The sequence below is a fragment of the Marmota marmota genome, unplaced genomic scaffold, assembly GCF_001458135.2.
Source record: "Marmota marmota marmota unplaced genomic scaffold, marMar, whole genome shotgun sequence".
Taxonomy (NCBI): domain Eukaryota; kingdom Metazoa; phylum Chordata; class Mammalia; order Rodentia; family Sciuridae; genus Marmota; species Marmota marmota.
The window spans coordinates 8,145,492-8,164,178 of record NW_026000026.1 but is presented as its reverse complement, the minus strand read 5'-3'; the positions used below and the strand labels follow the sequence as shown (position 1 = coordinate 8,164,178).

The window sequence follows — 18,687 nt, the reverse complement described above, 5'->3', positions numbered from 1 at the left end:
TATGTTGGTTCCGATGTAGATTAGAATGGCTCAGAGATGGGGGACTCCTGGCTTCGGGGACTCCTGGCCTCGAGGTCTGACGGAGCTGGAGGACTTGACACGTGGCCGCTGTCTCACCTCCCCCATTTGCAGATGGGGAAGCTGAGTCACACAGTGCGGTTGACAGGCTTCCTTGAGGTGACAGAGTTCCTCGGTGCAGGGTGGGGCTCCACACCCCAGTTTCCAGGTTCCCAGAGCTACTGGCTGGCTGATGCGGGGGTCACCTATGGATGGTGGCTGGTGCAGAGGAGCGTGCTGGGGTGGGAGGAGCAGGGGCTGAAAGTGGCCTGTCTGGTTTGCCTTTTTTTTACCAGATCCTGTCTGGTTTACCGTCTTGAGACTGCCCTGGTGATCCGTACACAGCATGGACTGGGGACGGAGTGTGCAGGTGGCTTTGGGAGGTGGCTCGAGTCACTGCTCCAGTTGTGGGGGACGGGGACAGGCCCCTTGTGATGGAGGTGGACAAGAGAGAGGTGCTTGGCATCAAGACCTCCGAGTCCATCTGAGTGGCATCACCATCTCAGACGTGAAATGCCCCTAAGCCGAGGGGACATGTCTGATGTCTGACGCCTGTGCTTATAGGGAGGATCCGCTTTTCTGCTAGTTAGCCGTCATCAAGAGCAGACTGAAATGACTCCAGCCATCTTTATTTAGCTAGGTTTTGGAAAGCAGAGCCGGGACTGCGAGGCATCAGGCACGGTTTGCTAACGCGAGCTGACACTCTGATTTCCTCCCCGTGTCCCGAGCCCAGTGGCGTGCTCACCGCCCCAGGGCCGACACGTCTGCCTTCCTGCCTCTGAAACCTTGCCCACCCTCCCGCGTGCTGTCACCAGCCCATGGGCGTCCAGGCTGACCGCTGAGGCCAGCCCTCCTGCTTCCCGTGCACTTCCAAACCAGCGCCACGGAGCTGCTGCAGGCAGAGGAGTAGCCGAGCGTCATGCCATCTACCAGCAAAGGGCTCTTGCTTGTCCACGGGGCTCCTCCCCTGGAGCTGGTGCCAGGGCTGAGAGGTTGACGGATCCCTGCAGCCTCTCCCGAGACCCAGCCCCTCCTCCTGGGCTGCTGGCTCCGCTGCCTGCCGTGACTGAGACTTGGAAGGGCCGTCTCCACGCTGGCTGACCGTCCCTGTCGACTTAGGATGGGGGAGGTTGCCCCACATCTGCTCAAGACACCAGAGCTCTTTGTTTCATCTCAGATGGGTGCAGAAGAAGCCCACGGGGTCTCTCAGTGCGGCTCATGAATGGGGGTCTGCCAGAGCCCAGCCTGGAGCAAGGCCGAGAGCAGATGGTGCAGAACTACTGTGAATGGCACTGAGTCTTGCCAGGGCCGCGTGGCCGGAGAGTGTGTTGTTTCTCGTCTGCACCTGTACTCTCCACGCCTTCCTCTTCAGTTGATTAGCATAAGGGACTCTTCGAGAAGGGCCCAGCGGTTCCTCTCTGTCAGGCCTTTTACTGGAAAGGCCTATGGTCAGATGTTTCCTGAGCTCTGACTGTGGGCCATGCAGGGGGCTGCTGAGACCAGACCAGTGTGTTCATTGATTGACTTAGTATTTATTGAGCAACTATTACAGACCAGACACTCTGGTACAAGGCACAGGATCAAGTAGGTGTGGCCCTGCTCTTGGGGCATTGGGACTTGAAGTGAGAAGAGATGCCAACCTGTAGGTAGCTAAAATAACGTCGGAGAGTGGGAGAGAAGCAGAAGATGAGAGGTGGCTGCCAGGGGACCCCACTGAGGGAGGGAACAGACTGGGCATGAGGGTCAGGAGAAGAGCAGGCTGGCTCTGGTGGGTAGGGCAGGCCCAGTGGCTGAAGCCAGGCTGGGTGTGGGGCGGCGTCCCCATCCCAGCAGAGGTGAGCAGCTCAAGTCCTCTTCTCCTTGGAGTCCTCTCAGTCTGGAGACCCCTCAAGGGCAGGTAGGCCCGCAGGGTCCTCCGTGGCCCCACAGCCTGCTGAACAGGAGCAGCTTCCTGTGCTGGTGTCCACATCTGGCCTCCACGCAGCCTGGGCCCCACAGGGTCCTGGAGACGAGCAGGTGAGCAGGTGGCGCAGTCTGCACAGTGAGCTCGGCACCAAATGAGAAAATGCAGACGAAGCTGCCCACAGTCCCCCGTGCTCCTGCATCCGTGGTGGCCCAGGCCTGAGCACCGGCCTGTGGCATGTCACCCAGTCGGCTCTGGCATGAGGGGCGTGTTTCCAGGTCAGAGAGAGTGGCTCTCCTTACTCTCCGGGCTGCCCGGCATCCTGACACCTCGTGGGCTTGGTGGCCCTTCCTACTTGCAGGTGGCTGTCGTGAACTCAGCAGGCCCCTGTCAGCGAAGACTTTCTGTGGCCACTTGATATATTTGTAAGGAAGAATGTGAGGCATGGAAACAAACGAAAAACTTGGATCCTCACCAGAGCACGTGGGTCAGGAGGGCCACCAACTCTCTTCTCCTAGAGGGGACCCACGGGACACGCCGGGTTCACAGACCACGGCAGGGCCTTGGGGAGGGTGTCCCTTGCTGTGTGCACCTGCGCACTGTTCGGTTCCGACTCCAGACTCCTGGAGCTCAGCGGTGCCAGCTTCACCATTTTTGCCTATGAAGAAACTCAGACCCAAGAGGTGTGCACCCTAAGGGCCACACAGGCCGTACATGGTGACAGGAGGACTTGACCTGGACACAGTGGCTTCGGGCTGAGTGTTTATTTTGCTTCTGGTGCGTGAGCCTGGGGTGGGCCTGCCCTGGATGTGTGCACCAGCAGGCGTGGGGGGTGGGACGCAGCGGGAAGTTGGCCTTGGGACCTTCTGTAAACCACCCAGTTCCCTCAGTGACAGTCCCTTGAGCTGTGTCTTCCTCGCTGTGTAAATCTAAATGGAGAAGGAGGCTGGTGTCAGCTTTCACTTCCTGCTGGGGACCTGTGGAGCACTGAGCTCTGGCCTGTGTGCTCATGCAAGGCACGGCCAGGGGGGTCGCGCCTCTGAGCTTCTGACCCTAAAGGTGCAAAAGAAAGAAGTTAGCCCCCCGCTTCACAGGCCTCCAGGTACCCCCACATCTCTCATGCCTGTGACCCCTCGCGCTCTCTTAACGTCAAGTTAATGGTGTAAAAGACCCATTTTTGAAAGCAAAGAAAGTCGAGCGCCTGACAGGACAGATGCTGCCTCTTTGCAGGTTCCTTCCTGGGGACAGAGGTGCTGGAAGGTGCAGCCAGAGGACGTTTATCGGGCTCTGGTTCAAGGATGCTCGTTCATTTCAGTAGTAGCACGTGGTGGAAAGTATGCGAAAGAACTATGAAGAAGTCAGTGTAGGAATAACCTGGTGCCACCGGTCATAATTGTCACCCTCACCAACATGCCAGGCATCTTGCCGAATCCTCATGAGGACCCTATGAGGCCTAGGGATGTGAGATCCTCGCAGTTTGGATTAAAGGCAGAGAGAGGTCTAGCGTCTTGTCCCAGGTCACACAGCTAGTTGGAGGAATCAGGTTTCTGAAGCCGACTCCGTCTGTTCCAAAGTTGAGGGAGCCCAGGAATAAAGAGGACTGAGGTGACGTGGAGGGGAGTTGTCCTGGCTGCAGGGGGAGGCTCAGGGTTACAGTCAGCATGTGGCAGAGAACACTGGGGTGGCAGGGACTCCTCCTGCACCCTGGGGCCTGCTTTTCCCCTCTCAGACCTGCTGGGCCAGGGGAGGCCTCAGGGTGTGGTGGCCCCTCCCTTGCCATGGGGTGTCCTGGGGCAGTGCTGGGCCGGGCTCTCCTCGGGCTGAGCTCCTGTGGAGGGGTCAGGGGCCCTGCTTCCCTCCCGGGCAGGAGCTCTTGAAGACCAGCCTCCCCCACCAGGGAACCGCACTCCATGTAGAACCAGCCAAGTTCTGGTGGCGGCAGAGCTCAGCCTGGCTGGCAAGCGCTGGGGCGAGGGTCACGAGCAGATATCGACCTTACTGCTTCCTCTGTGAACGTCTGACCTGACCTCTGGCTCAGGGCTCGCTTTGCGGTCAGTGTGTGAGGACACTCTTTTGGAAGGGGACCCATCTGAGTCGCTGCACTCCTGGTGGTCACCTCTCTCGAGAGGGGTCACGCGGCTCTGTTGGGTGGCCTTTGACCCGTCTTTGACACGGAAGCGAGGATTGAGATCTTTGCTCATGGAAGGACCAAGCCCTGAGGATCTCTGTTCAGCCGCCTTGATGTCCACCTGTCCCTTTGAGCAGTGTCTGGTGTTGGGACTTCCTCTTGGCCCCCTCAGCAGCCTATGGAGCTGCTGACTCTCTGAGATATTCAATCACAAAGTATTTCCCTGCAGCGTGGTGCAGAGACTGCGTGGCGAGACCTTGTCCGTCCTGCAGGGACCCCGTGCCGTAGTTAGATGGGCACGTTCTTTTGCCGGGGATGGGACCCAGGACCTCTGCAGGCTCAGCTTGGCTCCTGGCTCCTCCTCTTTGGATTTCTCAGGGACTTCATCTGACATACCAAGGCCGCAGACCTGGTTGTCACAAAGGTCTCCAGCTTGTCCACTGCTTGTTCTTTGCAAGATCTTCCAGGTTGCGCCTACCTTCCTAGCAACCTCTTTGTTAATTGTGGTGGGGTGTGTCCATTCCGGTAGGTTCCAACAATGCTTGCAGCCCAGATTTCTCGGGGTGAGCTTTAGAGCTGAGACCACGTGGGTCCAGGTCTGAACTGTCACGGAAGAGGCTATCGGCCATGCTCAAGGAAGGGACGGGGGTTCTGTGGTCAGATGTCAGGGTGGGCCACCCACGCAGCCCATCTTGGGGTTCCTCTGCAGGTGAGCCTGGGGGAGTCCTGTAGTCAAGAAACCCATGTGACTTTGACTCAGCGTTTTCCAAATACCTATTAGCTTGTAGAAGTTTCCCCTTCTCGTAAAACCCTTTCATATCCTTCAGAGTCAATGTTCCACAAACACCCTGGAAACGCCCGTGGAAATGATTTGTTTCAGCTGAAAACTGCCCAGTGGCCAATGTAGGTGGTCAGCGAGAGAAGCGTGTGATCTGCAAACGCAGAGTTGTGTTTGGCCCAACTTTTTGGCCCCAAACTGGGGAACCAGTGCTCGGCTCCCGGGAAGGAGAATTTACTGTTGAGCAAAACCTCCTCAGTTGGTGTCGTGACTCACACTGTGAGATCTGGGCTCTCTGTTGCCGGAAAGGTGTGGGGTGGGCTCCTGCGTCTCCACGCACCCTGGTGACTCAGGAGCGAGGACCCCGTTGAGGTCACTGGGTTCCCTCCTAGGCCAGAATGTCTAAGTCACCTGGTTCTCAGACAATGGAGAAGGCACATCTGGGACGGTCAGGGATCCATAATGAGGCCCCTGGGACACTCTTGGCATTTGCAGGACCTTTGGAAATAGCCTTTGGTTGAACAAAGCATGTCATCAAGTATGATACATAACAATACTTTTTTTTTATTTAAAGAAAGAGAAGTAACTTTCGGATACAGAGGAAAAGTTAAGGATGTAGAATTCTGAGCAATGTCTAATTTTTTCCTGTTTTCTGTGGTCAACACGCCTTGCACTTGGAAAAGAGTCATCCTTGTAGGGAGGTGTACACATAGGCACGTGTGCACATAGCACACCTTACTGAAAAACTCGTCCCAAGGTGACCCTGGGGGGGGGGTGGGTTTGGGCCTGAGCCATGGTTTCTGGCAGTTTCTTCAGAGTCTGTTGCTCTCTGCTTTCCAGATGGGCAGCAGGTCTGGGAGATGGAAGCCTCCGTGGATAAAGACAAGAGCCAGCCCGTAAGCCTGGGGTGCGGACTTCAGGTGGCAGGGGGTCCGAGCCCCCGCCCTGCTTCCTGTCTCTGTTCTGTTTCCTTGTCCCCTCCCTCCCTCCTTCCTCCGCCGCGTCTCCCACTGCGGTGGATCTGACAGGCACTCAGTAAGTACATGTCGAACCTGCGTGAGTTCAGTCTTCATGGGGGCCAGGTCCCCTGGTTTGAGCTGTGGGGCCTTAATAGACGCCGGTGCAGCCTCTTCCCTGGCCACGGCTGAAAGGCTCAGTTCCCCTTCAGTCGGATTTCACCTGTCAGTGCAGGGTGCCCTGCCGTTAGGTGGGCTGGCTGAATGCCCCTGGGGTCTTGGTGGGAGTGCGGACCCTGCTGCAGTTGAGTCCATGATGACCCCTTCCTTCCAGAACATGCTTTTTGTCGAGATCCCTGAGTATCGGAACAAGCACATCCGCACCTCCGTGAAGGTGAACTTCTACGTCATCAATGGGAAAAGAAAACGAAGCCAACCTCAGCACTTCACCTACCACCCAGGTGAGGAGCTCCCCCGACTCCTGTTCTGGTGAAGGGAGGCAGCACAGTCTTGAAGCATGGGACTCGGGACTCCTACGGTCTGCCTCCAGCTGCGCTACCTGGGGCCAGGGACTCAACCTCTCTGAGGCTCAGCTTTCTCATTTGTCAGATGGCAACGTCCTCATAAGAATTATGAAAATCAAATGCACATCAAACACTTGGTGCAGTGCATGGCAAGCTGATGTCAATGATATCAGCTATTATTATTTTCCTTTGGGTGGGGGAGGGAGAAGGCCGTGAGGAGATGGGTATGGGGGGGTTGATAAGCAGATGACTGCTGTCGCTGTCTTGGATGTGACCATTCTAAAGGTCAGAAGTGGGCATGCCTTAAAGCTGCAGACCCTCGGTGGATGTGCAGTGGGTAGGCTCCCGGCGGCCAGTGGTGCTCCTGGGTGGATAACCAGGCCCCGAGCTCTCAACTCCAGATGCACATGTTCCCAAGAAAGGTGATGACTGCCATTTGTCATTCATTCATTCATTTGTCCCCAAAGTATTTGAGCATGGGGACTGTAGACATGACACAGGAGTGGGACAGATGAAATCCTGCCAACCTGAACTGACCCTGGGTGGGGCTGCTAATAGAGAAGGCTGATGTTATTGGCACATTGGGTGGGCCCTGGGCTTCAGCTCAACCATTCCTTTCGATGTAGAGAGTGTCAGTTACCTTTTGTGGGGTGGTCTCATTTGAGGCCACAAGGTGTCCCTCCGTGCTTACTCTTTTGGCTGAGCAGGGTTGAATGAGCCCTCTGGCCCCTGGCTGGGCCAGGGACCCAGATGCTGGCCTTCAGATGGCCTCTTGAGAAGTGACTTTGGCGGTTGAGTTGGCCCTGCTGTCCCACTCACCCCCTCCTCTAACCCTGGTGCTCGGGAGGCCACCTCAGGCCTGTCCTGCCACTAGTTCCTTTACTCCAGTGACAGGAAAAGTGGTTCCTGCACTTGGGGCCCCGGGGAGCTTTAGTAAAGGTGTTGGGGAAGGACGTTGCTGGTGACTTGTGCCAGGCAGCCGTGACGCTGTGGGTAGCGGTGGTCATCGTGGCACTAATGGCAAGGTAGCAGCGGCAAGGGCAGACTCCTCGCACCTTCTGCAGGCCAGTCGCTGGGCTCCGTGGCGGGTGCCCAGGTCTCAGTCTCCCACCAGCCCCACTGAGCAGCTGGGATTGCTTCCACCAGGAACAGGCAGGGAAACTGAGGCCTGGTCTTGCTCCCCAAAGCACTACAGAAGGGAAGAGGGTGAGGGCTGCTCTCTGGTCATGCCCTCCTCCGGGCAATATCTGAGTGTCCATTAAGAACAGCTGCTTTTGGGGGTCTGGAGACCCAGCACTGGACAAAATAGACAGAAGCCTTCCCCAGGACAAGCTGGCGTTCTGGAGGAGGGTGGTCAGATGATCAGGCACATAAGACAGGGACAGTACAGCAGATGGTGACATGTGGTAAGAAGGAAGACCGGGACAGGAGCTGCTGCCAGGGTCAGGAAGGGAGGGAAGGTTCAGGCTTCAAATGACGTCTTGAGAAATGGTGCTACTTCTCAAGAAGCTGGGCTGTGACTGTCCCAGGCCTGAGTCAGACCTACCAGCCACCTTTCCAGTTTGGAAAGACCTGCCACCTGAGATCATTGCACCATGAAGTTTCCACCTTCAGAGAACTGATTGCTCAGGGAGCCTTTCGCCCCCGGGGTGGTAAGTGGCAGAGCCCAGCCCTGGGATCCGCCACTGGGACTGCCTGTCGCCAGCCTCTGTCCCCTTGTCCTCGGGACACATCCGCAGCTCACTGCGGTGCTGAAGCGCGGGCTTTCTCTCCTTGCAGTCCCAGCCATCAAGACGGAGCCCACTGATGAGTATGACCCTTCTCTGATCTGCAGCCCCGCCCCCGGGGGCCTGGGGAGCCAGTCTTATTACCCACAGCACCCCATGGTGGCCGAGTCCCCCTCCTGCCTCGTGGCCACCATGGCTCCCTGCCAGCAGTTCCGCTCAGGGCTCTCGTCCCCTGATGCCCGCTACCAACAGCAGAACCCAGCGGCCGTCCTCTACCAGCGGAGCAAGAGCCTGAGCCCCAGCCTGCTGAGCTACCAGCAGCCGACCCTCATGGCCGCACCCCTGTCCCTCGCGGACGCCCACCGCTCCGTGCTGGTGCATGCCGGCTCCCCGGGGCAGAGCTCGGCCCTGCTCCACCCCTCCCCGGCCAGCCAGCAGGCGCCCCCGGTGATCCACTACTCGCCCACCAACCAGCCGCTGCGCTGCGGGAGCCACCAGGAGTTCCAGCACATCATGTACTGCGAGAACTTCCCGCCAGGCGCTGCCCGGCCCGGCCAGCCTCCCGTCAGTCAAGGGCAGAGGCTGAGCCCGGGCTCCTACCCCACCGTCATCCAGCAGCAGAATGCCACAAGCCAAAGAGCCGCCAAAAACGGACCCCCAGTCAGTGACCAAAAGGAAGTATTACCTGCGGGAGTGACCATTAAACAGGAGCAGAACTTGGACCAGGCCTACTTGGACGATGGTAAGAAGCGCTGCTTCCCCATTGCCGGTCGGGAAGGGCCCCGGCAGCTGCCCCAGAAGCCCACTGGGGGGCCCAGGTGTGAACGCTTCGGGCCTCTGTGTCCGCGCTTAATGAAGGGGCTTGTAGAAGATGACCTGTGAGGCCATGTAAGGATCATGTCCCAGCAGGCGCTGGGGTGGTGACGGCTTTAGATGCCCCCTCCAGCCACCCCAGTAGAGAAAGCCAACAAGAGCAGTTCTGGTCACAGGAGTGTCCCTTAAGGTCATGAACTGGGTCCCTTTAACTGCTCTCACCCTCTTTCCAATTGCCAGATTTAGATTAAGGACAGAAAAAACAGAAAGGAAAGAAAGCTAACCTCCTTTTGTTCCTATAGAGAGAAATCCCACTTTCTAGCTGGTCTTTGTGCGTGTGGGGGGAGGGGTGGAGAAGGCAGGAGCGGCCATTGAAAGGGGCTCTCAGAAGGCAGCCTGATGGGCAGGCTGCGGGCAGCCCTGCGCCATGTGTCGGGGGAACAGAGGCGCATTGATAGCGGGCAGCAGTGGCTTCCGTGGTGGAGTGGCGGCCGGTGGGTGCCTGGGCTGAGGCGGAGATGCAAGGAGGCTTTGTGTGGGTCTGAAGGTGCCCGAGGTTGTTGGCAGGAGGCCAGGCCAGAGGCACATCTGGTTGGGCCAGCTGTGATGTGACATTGGTCTGGCTCTCAGGAAGGAGAGGCCAGTCTTGTTGGTGGGACTCACCTGAGATCAGCAAGGTGGGGCAGGGGACAAAGATGGAGCAGGCAGAGCAGCCTTCCCTGGGGGGGGGACTTCCAGGGGGGTGGAAAAAGATAGGTGGTGGGCAGTTCCCAACCGGAGAGGAGACCCTGGCTGGCTGGCTGCCCCCCGCCCTTCCAGCTCCAAAGTGCATGTCACTGTTGGAAGAGCCCTTACCCAAAATGTGTGGGACCAGGGGTGTTTCAGGTTTTGGAATATTTGCCTAAAACCTTACCTGAATCCAAAAATCTGAAATCTAGAATAACTTAAAATTTCTGAGCATCATGTCATCAAAAAGTTTTGGGTTTCATAGCTTTTTGAATTTTCAGATTAATGGTTATTTAACCCGAGCTTCAGAACCTCACTTGTTTAGGGAAATTAACTCTCAGGGACCTAGCTAGGGCGTAGGAAGCGAGGCAGAGAGCTTCAGAACAGTGCCCATGGGGAGAAGGACCAGGTGTGAAATTTCAGACTTTCCGGTGTTGACTCAGGAACTGTTGACTCCTTTACACAGTCCTGATGAGCCAGGTTAGCTGGGGGGTTCTGTGACTTCTAGTAATTTCTATTAAAACTATCCACCAAAAAACGTCCTCCGGTCTCATCAAAGCAAAGGCCCCTGGGCCGCCTACCACAGGGTCGCACTGCCCCACGAGCTTCACAAGCTGCCCCGCCGCCAGGCTGCTGTGTTAATAATGGGTTTTCCGAGCCTGGGTAGTCAGGTGCAGCGGGCCTTAGGGACACCGTGCTCCCTCTGAGTGGTTCACAACCCATCCCTGGGCCGGCTGCATCCCAAGAGCTGAGATCAAGTCTCGGTGCTTCCTCTAACGGGGGTTGCCAGTGTGGAGAAGGAAGTGGACGGATGCCCCTGGGAGTGGGCAGGATGCCCCGGGGACAGGTCTGTGACTGGGCCTCCCCATCTGCGCCTAGGGGACTGTGTTGGAGGCGAGGTGCTTTATGACTAGATGAGTGGCTGCGCAGGGCAGGAGCTGGCCCAGCGACGGTGGGCTCTGGTCTCCAGGGTGAGAAATGTGCTGGCCGCTTTCCCACTGTGCCTCTCCCACATTGAAGAGGAACGGTGAGCACTTCTGTTAGGGACCTGCCATGTCCAGAGGCCATCAGGATGCCTCAGTAGGTTGGGATCCACAGATGGTTTGCACACATCATAGAGGAAGCCACCGAGCGTGGAGACCTAGGGCCTCCCAGGGCACCCTCTGGACAGGGCAGCTTGCAGCGTGGGGCAGGCGTTGCGGGGGAGGAATCCATGGCTTTTGAAAGGTGGGGGGGGACCCTGAATTGAAGGTTTGTTTTGTTTTTTTTTAGAGAGACAGAATTTTTTTAATGTTTATTTTTTAGTTTTCAGTGGACACAACATCTTTCTTTTATTTGTATGTGGTGCTGAGGATCGAACCCAGCGCCCCGTGCATGCCAGGCGAGCGCGCTACCGCTTGAGCCACATCCCCAGCCCAAAAAGCAAGGTTTTGAAAAGTGCATTCGCTATGGGGCTTCTTGTCCTCTCAGTTCTCTGCCTTCGAGGTCCTGGGCCTGGGGGCGTGGGGAGTAGAAAGCATTCTCCAGGCTGGCCACAGGGCAGCAGGGGGGTGCTGGGCGGTGAGTGCACCCCTGACCTGAACCCCCAGCTCTGTCCGGCCTGGCCTCATGTGCCCAGTGACGAGCCATGTCATGGCCACTGGAAAGATGCAGGTGCAGCCTCCCGATTGCTGGGGCTTCAGCTCCCCACCCCCCCGACCAGGCGGCCTCCTGGCTGGGCATCCAGCGCACATTCCCAGATGTCCCTCTGCGAGGACGTGGGAGTCAGACTTCACGGTCTGCTGTTCTGTGTTTACTTCTGACAAGTAGACGGGTCACGTCTCCGTCTGGCTGGGGCAGGTCCCAGGCCTCGGCTCCTTCCCCGTCCCTTTCCTGTGTGGGTGCAGGGTTCTCTCACGAGAGGCATCTGGCGCATGAGCCCAGGCCGCGTGGCGGCACAGCGTGCTCCAGGGTGGGGGCTTCTCGGATTTCCCTTAGGATTCTGCCAAAGTTGGCTTTCCTCAAACCTGGGTGAGAGCCTGGCTTCCATGTGCCGGGGGCCCGGGAGGGGTCTGCAGCTGGAGGAGGAAGGGGGCAGGCGGGCAGCAGAGAACAGGAGGCCTCCGGCCCTACACAGATGCACACGCTGAGCTGGAGGTTGGCCTGGCCTCTCCCCTGGGGTCCAGGAGCCCCCAGCATTTGGCGCTCTCTCCCCACGCCTGGCCCGTGCCCCAGAGGGCCTCATGGGGCATCCTCCCACCTGCTCACGGCCTCTTCCCAGCCGGCCTACCTGCACGCAGAGCTGTGTCTTGGACGCTCTGTTCTTCCTTGCAGCCCAGGACTCTGCTTCTGCTGCCCCCCCCCCCAAAAGCCCGCGATGCTTGCAAAACACTCTTGAAATAGCGAAGCGGGTGCAGGACCCACCACCCACCCCGCACAGCCCCTTCCTCACGGATCGGTGGAAGCAGAGAACGTGCTCACTCCCACCTGTCTTCTCCCTGTTTTTGTCTCCTTCTGTGACATCTCCTGTCCCAAAGCCCCTGACATACCTGGGGAGCACCCACAGCTCCTCAAAGTAGCTGGACCTGTGAGTCCTGCCCTTCCCCCTCCTGCTCTCCTCCCCAGCCTTAACCCTTCCTCCTTCCCTCTGTCCTTGGCCCTTGACCTGTCTGTCCCTGCCTCGATGTCCACCGCCAACTCCTCTCCTCACCTATAAGTACTAGCCAGCTACCGCTTTATGCCAGGCACCCCCTGGACCTCAGGGGCACACTGGTGGACAAATCAAGTGGCGTCCTTGTTCTCGTGGGCGTGTTTTTTGATAGGGTGGACATTAGTATATAAGGTGATAAATGAGGGACCTTCAGACAGCAGTGGAGGCTCTGAGGGAGACCCAGCAGGTCAGGAGCTGGGGGGCGGCTGGCTGGGGGTCCCTGCAGAGCAGCTGAGCCGAAGGAGCAGGGAGATGGAGCAAGGGCATCAGGGAGGGAAGGAGCCACGGTGGCAGAGGCCACAGAGTTGGAGGCCACTCTGGTGACCACTGAAAGATGGAGATAGTAGGGGGGCAGGAGAGCAGGCACCTGGTGCTCCCGGGCCCACAGGGGCTCAGTCCTCTCCCCGTCTGTGGGGTTCTGTTCTTCAGTCTCATTTACTCGAGGTCAAGCTCGGCCCAAAACGTCCAATGGAAAATACATGGTTCATACGATTTCTTAAAATAATGAGTAAGTTTGAAGTGACTCGTACTAGGGTGTGTCGTCACAGCGCTGGGCTCGTTGCTGGCCGTCCTTGTGAGCCTCCCGCTGCGCCTGATGTGCAGTTGGGCTCGACCACAGGTGCGAGGGTGCGGGGAGCCCCTGGCACACTGGGGGCCCTGTGCTCGCGTGTCCCCAGGCCGAGGTGGCTACTGCTCTGCGTTCGAGACAAACCGGCCCTGGAAGGCGAGTCCCAGAGCAGGAAGGTGACGTCCTGTGCAGACGAGGGCCGTGTGTCCTGCACACACCTGGAGCTGCCCAGTTGGATGGCCCTCTTGCCACTTCCCTACAGTGGAGGGGACAGCTGTGCATTTTAACGCCCCCTCCCAGGTGAGCGGGAGACGCTGGGGAAAGTGCCCCAGACGTGACTCCCCGGGTGCCGTTGACTCCTCTGCTGAACTGGGCCTTCTGAGGTCACCAGGCCACCTCACCACCAACTCTACCACAGGCTTTGGGGTCATGGGTGCAGCCCAGCAGCCTCGAGACACAGTGTAGACTAGAGGACTGAGGGGGAGGCCTGCGGTCTCCGCTCAGGAGATCCTTGACCCCGTTCTAGAAACCTCTGGAGAAAGGATGTGGTCTGCTACTATCTGGGGCCGGTGGCCGGCGAGGGCAGCACGTGCCGTGTGTGCAAGTGTGAGAGCTTTCGCTTGTGGAGGAGGCACATAGGTCACCGCTCGTGGTCGACTCTGTTCTTCAGGATTTCGTAGAAGTCCTTGGAAATCATGTGCCCAGATACATGGATTGAATGAACTTGAATATTTTGCTCTGTGTTTAAATATCTAAATAACGAACATCCAGAAACCGGCAGTCTACTCTGCATAGGTCACGAGTGGGCCACGCGACATTGTGCCTGCATCATGGCAGAATGTGGTTAGTGCCCCAGAAACTCACGTGTCCCTCTGTCCCCTCCACGAGGCGCCCACTCTCCTGCCTTCTAACCACAGAGGTTCATTTTGTTTCGCAAACAAAAGCCACACAGTGGGTCTCTTCTGTGTCTGCCTCCTGGGCTGTGAGTGTCCCTGTCCCTGGGTGCAGGGGAGGTTCTTTCCTTCTCCTCTGGAGGATGATGCCGTGGAAGGGTCTCCCACGGTCTCTCCCTCCAGCCCCAGAGGAAGAGGTGATGGTTCTCGGCGGCAGAGAAGCCGGTAGACGTTTTGTTCGCCTCGGGGAGAAAACAGTCCCAAGCTGGCTTGGTGCAGGAAGGCTGGGCCCCGGGGAGCAGCTCTCTCCACCTGTGGCAGGACCTCGGCACTCCTGGAGAGCCAGGCAGGCCACCTGCTCGTGGAGGCCTCCATGGTGGGGGTGGCCGTGGGCTGCCAGGTGGCTCAGCCCCGCGGCAGGGTGCACGGCCTGGTGGCCTGGCCCTGGGTGACTCTTTCCCGTTCGCTGGCACCCTCATCTCCCCCTCGCCGCCTTCCCCGTGCTCAGTGCTCACTCAGCACGTCTCCGTCAGACCTTTGGCTCTGCCACTGATGCCGTGACCTTGGGCAAGTCACCGGTGACCTTGTGCCTCCATTTTCCCATCTGCAATGTGGAGGGCATCCCAGTCCTGCCCCCGGGGGTGTGCCAGGGAGGAGATCAGGTAGTGCTCCGCACTGGCACAAAGGGAATCCTGGATGGACGTTAGCTGCTGATTTTGTTGGCTGTGAGCTTAATCGCCTTGACTTCTTGTAAAACTTGGCTCAAAAAATTTAAATATATCTTAAGGGAGAAAATACGGGCTGCTGTCGTCTCTGGTGAGGGGATGCCCCACGCTCAGGCCCTGTCTCGAGGTGGGGCGGTGGGTGTGGCAGCAATCCCAAGCAGGGAGAGACTCGGGGAGTGTGAGGGCTCCCATAGGTGAGTGCCTGCCATGGCGCCCTGGTGGAGCGCAGATCGGTGGCAGAGGGGCCCCGGGCGTCCTGTGCGAAGGCCCTTTACCCAAGCCTGGCAGTGCCAGTGCGTGAGAAACAGGCGAGAATGAGAGAGGCGCACCCTCCAGAGGGCAGGAAGCGGGAAGGAACCGGGGGATGAAAAGCGCTTTATAACTGGCCCTGCTTTGTTCAGCAGGTCAGGGGCACTCTCTGGGCCACGCGATGCCCATGGCAAGCCTGGGACAAAGCGGCTCCTGTGTTGGGGCCTGCAGACCCAAGGAGGGCCTGGCGCCTCGTGGGCTTTGCTCAGGCGGGGTCTCCTGTGCTGACTGAGGGGCCAACCTGGGGTCTCTGTTCAGATGAGCACCACTCCAGGTGGCTGGCTGCCTGAGTGGCCCAGAGGGCCACTGAGGGCACCTGGGTGTCATCACACGGGGCTATGTGGCATGCCCCAAATTCCCAGAAACCACCAGCACCAAGTTTAATTCACTTACTCCCCTGTCCAGGGCACCAACCAAGTTGCAGGACCCTGCTGAGCATCATTTTTTATTTTGTTCATTCAAATATACATTAAGGGGGCCTGGGGACACAGCTCAGCTGGTAGAGGGCTTGCCTCACATGCACAAGGCCCTGGGTTCGATCTCCAGCACCACCAAAAAAAAAAAAAAAAAAAAAAAGGAAGAAAACTTCCCAGGCTTCTTTCAAATATACATTGAGAATATGTTCTATATGTTTTGTTGGAAGAATATAAAACGATATAAAAAGATTGCAGTAGAAGTCTTATTCTCATTTCTCCCCTGTCCTCTGATTCCAGTTTTCCTCTAGCCTTCTAGAACATCATTTCTCAGCCTGGTGCCATCGCACAGGCCTGTCATTCCAGCATCCAGGGAGGCTGAGACAGGAGGATTTCAAGTTCAAGGCCAGCCTCAGCAACTTTGCAAGGACTTGTCTCAAAATGTAAAAAATAGCTGGGGGGATAGCTGAGTGGCAAAGGACCTTGGGTTCAATCTCTAGCACCACAAAACATACAAACAAACAAACAAACAAACAGAACCCAACCATTTTTTCTCAACCTCTTTTAATTATCATCCTCTCCTCTTTAAGGAACCTTTTAGGTGATTATCCCTGACCACTATCCCAGTGAAATGCCAGTATTCATAAACTGGCTATGTGTCTGTTTGTGGCTAGCTCTTTGCAGGGCCACCAAGCCCTGTAATAGGTAAGATATTTTACACCCCCCCCCCATAAAAACCTAACTTTTACGCCACTGGGGGCTGCACCACTCACCTTGGGAATGCATGTTCTACGGAGTCTTGATGTAATCACGATCAGATGCAAATATATATTTTTATTTCCCACTTTCTTCCTCAAAAGGTAGCAAAATATACACACAGGAAGTGGAAACTTCCATTTTGCTTGCAGTCCCCAACAGCGGGGACAGATTGTCTTGTGTACCTGTCACACAGCCGTGGGGGCCACAGGGCCGGTCCTTATCCATTCTGCCTGTGCAGGTAGCAGGGGTAGAACTGGGCTTTGAGGAAGGGCTGGAGGTTGACTCTGCCTGAATCTTCTCACCCCATCAGGCTGCTGCTTGCTAACTTATCAGCCATAGCCTCATTACAAAGTTCCAGAGTCCAGAAAACTCAGCTCACCTTCGATGAGCTCACAGAATTGCCAAGAGTTGCTATTTGAAGATCACTAAACGTGTGCCTGGCAGGTCTGAGTCTCTCTCCTGAGAGAATAAACACCTGTGTGGTACCTGTCCCCAGCGATCTTTATTTCGCCCCTTGAAGCCCCCTCTGCTCCTTCTGAGGACCTCACGTTTGTAACGGGGCCACTTCACCACCCTTTCCCAAATGCAGCGTGCTCTGCTCTGTGCACTTACATAAGAAAGTTACTTCCAGCTGCCTCCAGGCCCCAAAGTGCTCAGCCTCTTTCTGAAATTCTGCAAAGCAGATGTTTCCAAAGGAATGTGTGCCTGCGTTGGGAGGTCAAATGCCACCAAACCGCAAGAAAGTCCATTCCCAGACTCGCTGTCCTCTGAGCCCACATTCCAGAGCAGCATCTGACCCACTAAGAGCAGACGGCTCTCAACACAGAGGACCACGACAGGCAACCCAGCGTCGGCGAAGGGCCTCAGTCATCCACCCAAACCAGCACTTTTCACTATGAGTCATTTGTGCCCCATTTAGCATCCACCTCCAAACGAGGCTGCTCTCTTGCAATAACAAGTGAGTATCCCTGTGATGAGCAAGGTGCTCAGTTCAGCAAGAGTCACAGGTCGTAGCTCAGCCTTGACAAAACTTCTAAAGGCCTTCCCTGCGCTTTCACTCCTGTTAGAGAGCAGAAGACTCACCTCCCCGTTCAGTGGGCGGGCGCCAGACCCTCCCTCACTCCCTAGCGAGGCTGCAACTCAGGGCCATTATTTTGAACATCATTGCATGCAAGACTACAGGTTGTGAGGACTTGTCACTTATCTCGGGCCACTGCCCAAAATAATCCACAATTTTTTCATATTAAAAAGAAAGTCTAGCCAGGCATGATGGTGCATGCCTGTAAGCCCAGCAGCTCAGGAGGCTGAGGCAGGAGGATTGCAAGTCAGTCAGCCTCAGCAACTCAGTGAGGTCCTAAGCAATTTAGCAAAACCCTGTCTCAAAATCAAAAATAAGAAAGGGCTGGTTGATGTGGCTCAGTGCCCCTGGGTTTAATCCCTGGTACCAAAAAAGAAGAAGAAAAAAAGTAGATATAAAAGTTCCCAAATCAGTTCTAACTGTCATCTTTTTCTTCTATAGAAAAATAGAACTTGAAAGCAGCTAAGCCGTTTGAAGCTAAGAATGACGTGGCTTACAGTCCATCAATTCTTATTTTATATACTGGATATTTTCTGTACTCCCTACTTTCTCCCCCACTCGTGAATCTGTTTGGGGTAAATGGCAAAGCTTTGTTTTTCTGGGGATCGGGGACTCAAATTTAAAAAGCTCGCTCTCCTGCAGTAGCTGCGGTTTTTTCTCCATTCCATAGAATTGAGATTTGGTCGCATTCTGTTCTCTCGGTGCCTTCAGATGAGGTTCTAGACTCTTCTTGCTGTGGATCTATTCAGCTTTATCGTGGGACCAATTTCCTTTTACTTTCCACCCTTGAAGAAAAAACAGCCGGGGCTCCGTTGTTGGGGAATGAGGAAACCATTTATTTGGCTTTCCCCCATCACATTTTTGACACTTCTTTAATTTTTTATTGATCAAGTTGAGACTCTTTATGGGGGATGGCGGGGCCTGTTTTGCCCATCCAGCAGGTCAAGAATCTTCCTCCAGGTGAAGTCAGAGACTCCACATGACGAGTTGGAAGGAGTCTGCTCTGGTCCTCAGCAGTGAATCCTGCCACTTTCACAGTTGGGGATGACATCTGTCTTGTCCCTCTAAACTGTTATGAAACCAGATCTCTGGCCAGGCAACCAAAGCAGAGCGTTCCCTGGTCATGTTACCACGAGCTCTAGTGCCCCAACTTGGTTTTACGACAGTGTTGTCTGTGGCAAGCAGTTTGGACCACAGTCCCAGGCATTCTGCAAACCAACAGATGGGTTCCATCTGAAGCCTGTTAGTTCCACTATCCCAGGAAAGCTGAGAGGACGCTCCCTGGCTGTGAATTTCCAAAGCTCTGGACAAAGTGGAGGTTCCGTTGCGTAACCCTCCGACGTGGAGGTGCCTTTGAAATATCCTGCAGCCGGTTCTTATAGATTTCTGGAAGTTGATGGTGTCATTTGAATTCCCGATTTTATTGAATGCCTAAAAAAGAATTGACCCAAAATTGATGAAAGCACCCTCTCCACTCCCTACAGATGGATTGAGTTGTGGTCGGCTTGCGCGCTGGGGAAGGGGCGGCCGGCTGGTGTTCCATGGCTGCATTCAGCCGGCAGATATTATGTTTGGCCCACCCACACAGGATTTAAAAAAATATTTGGATTAAATGCCAACGTTTAAAAACCAGGGGTTTAC

General features: G+C 56.2%; 1 protein-coding gene across 4 annotated transcripts in view; it reads left to right on the top strand.

Annotated features, from left to right (window-relative positions):
- The window catches only part of Nfatc2 (nuclear factor of activated T cells 2), a 102,256-nt gene that overhangs the window by 60,868 nt on the left and 22,701 nt on the right, over positions 1 to 18,687 (top strand). For all 4 annotated transcript variants that reach the window (XR_007350375.1, XM_048810843.1, XM_015479629.2 and 1 more), the window contains 3 exons: positions 5,707 to 5,762; positions 6,157 to 6,283; positions 8,126 to 8,815. Coding sequence is in view for 3 of the 4 variants with exons in the window: in XM_048810843.1 (XP_048666800.1) it covers positions 5,707 to 5,762; positions 6,157 to 6,283; positions 8,126 to 8,815 (873 nt within the window). In the remaining variant the exon portion in view is untranslated. The remainder of the gene's footprint in view (positions 1 to 5,706; positions 5,763 to 6,156; positions 6,284 to 8,125; positions 8,816 to 18,687) is intronic.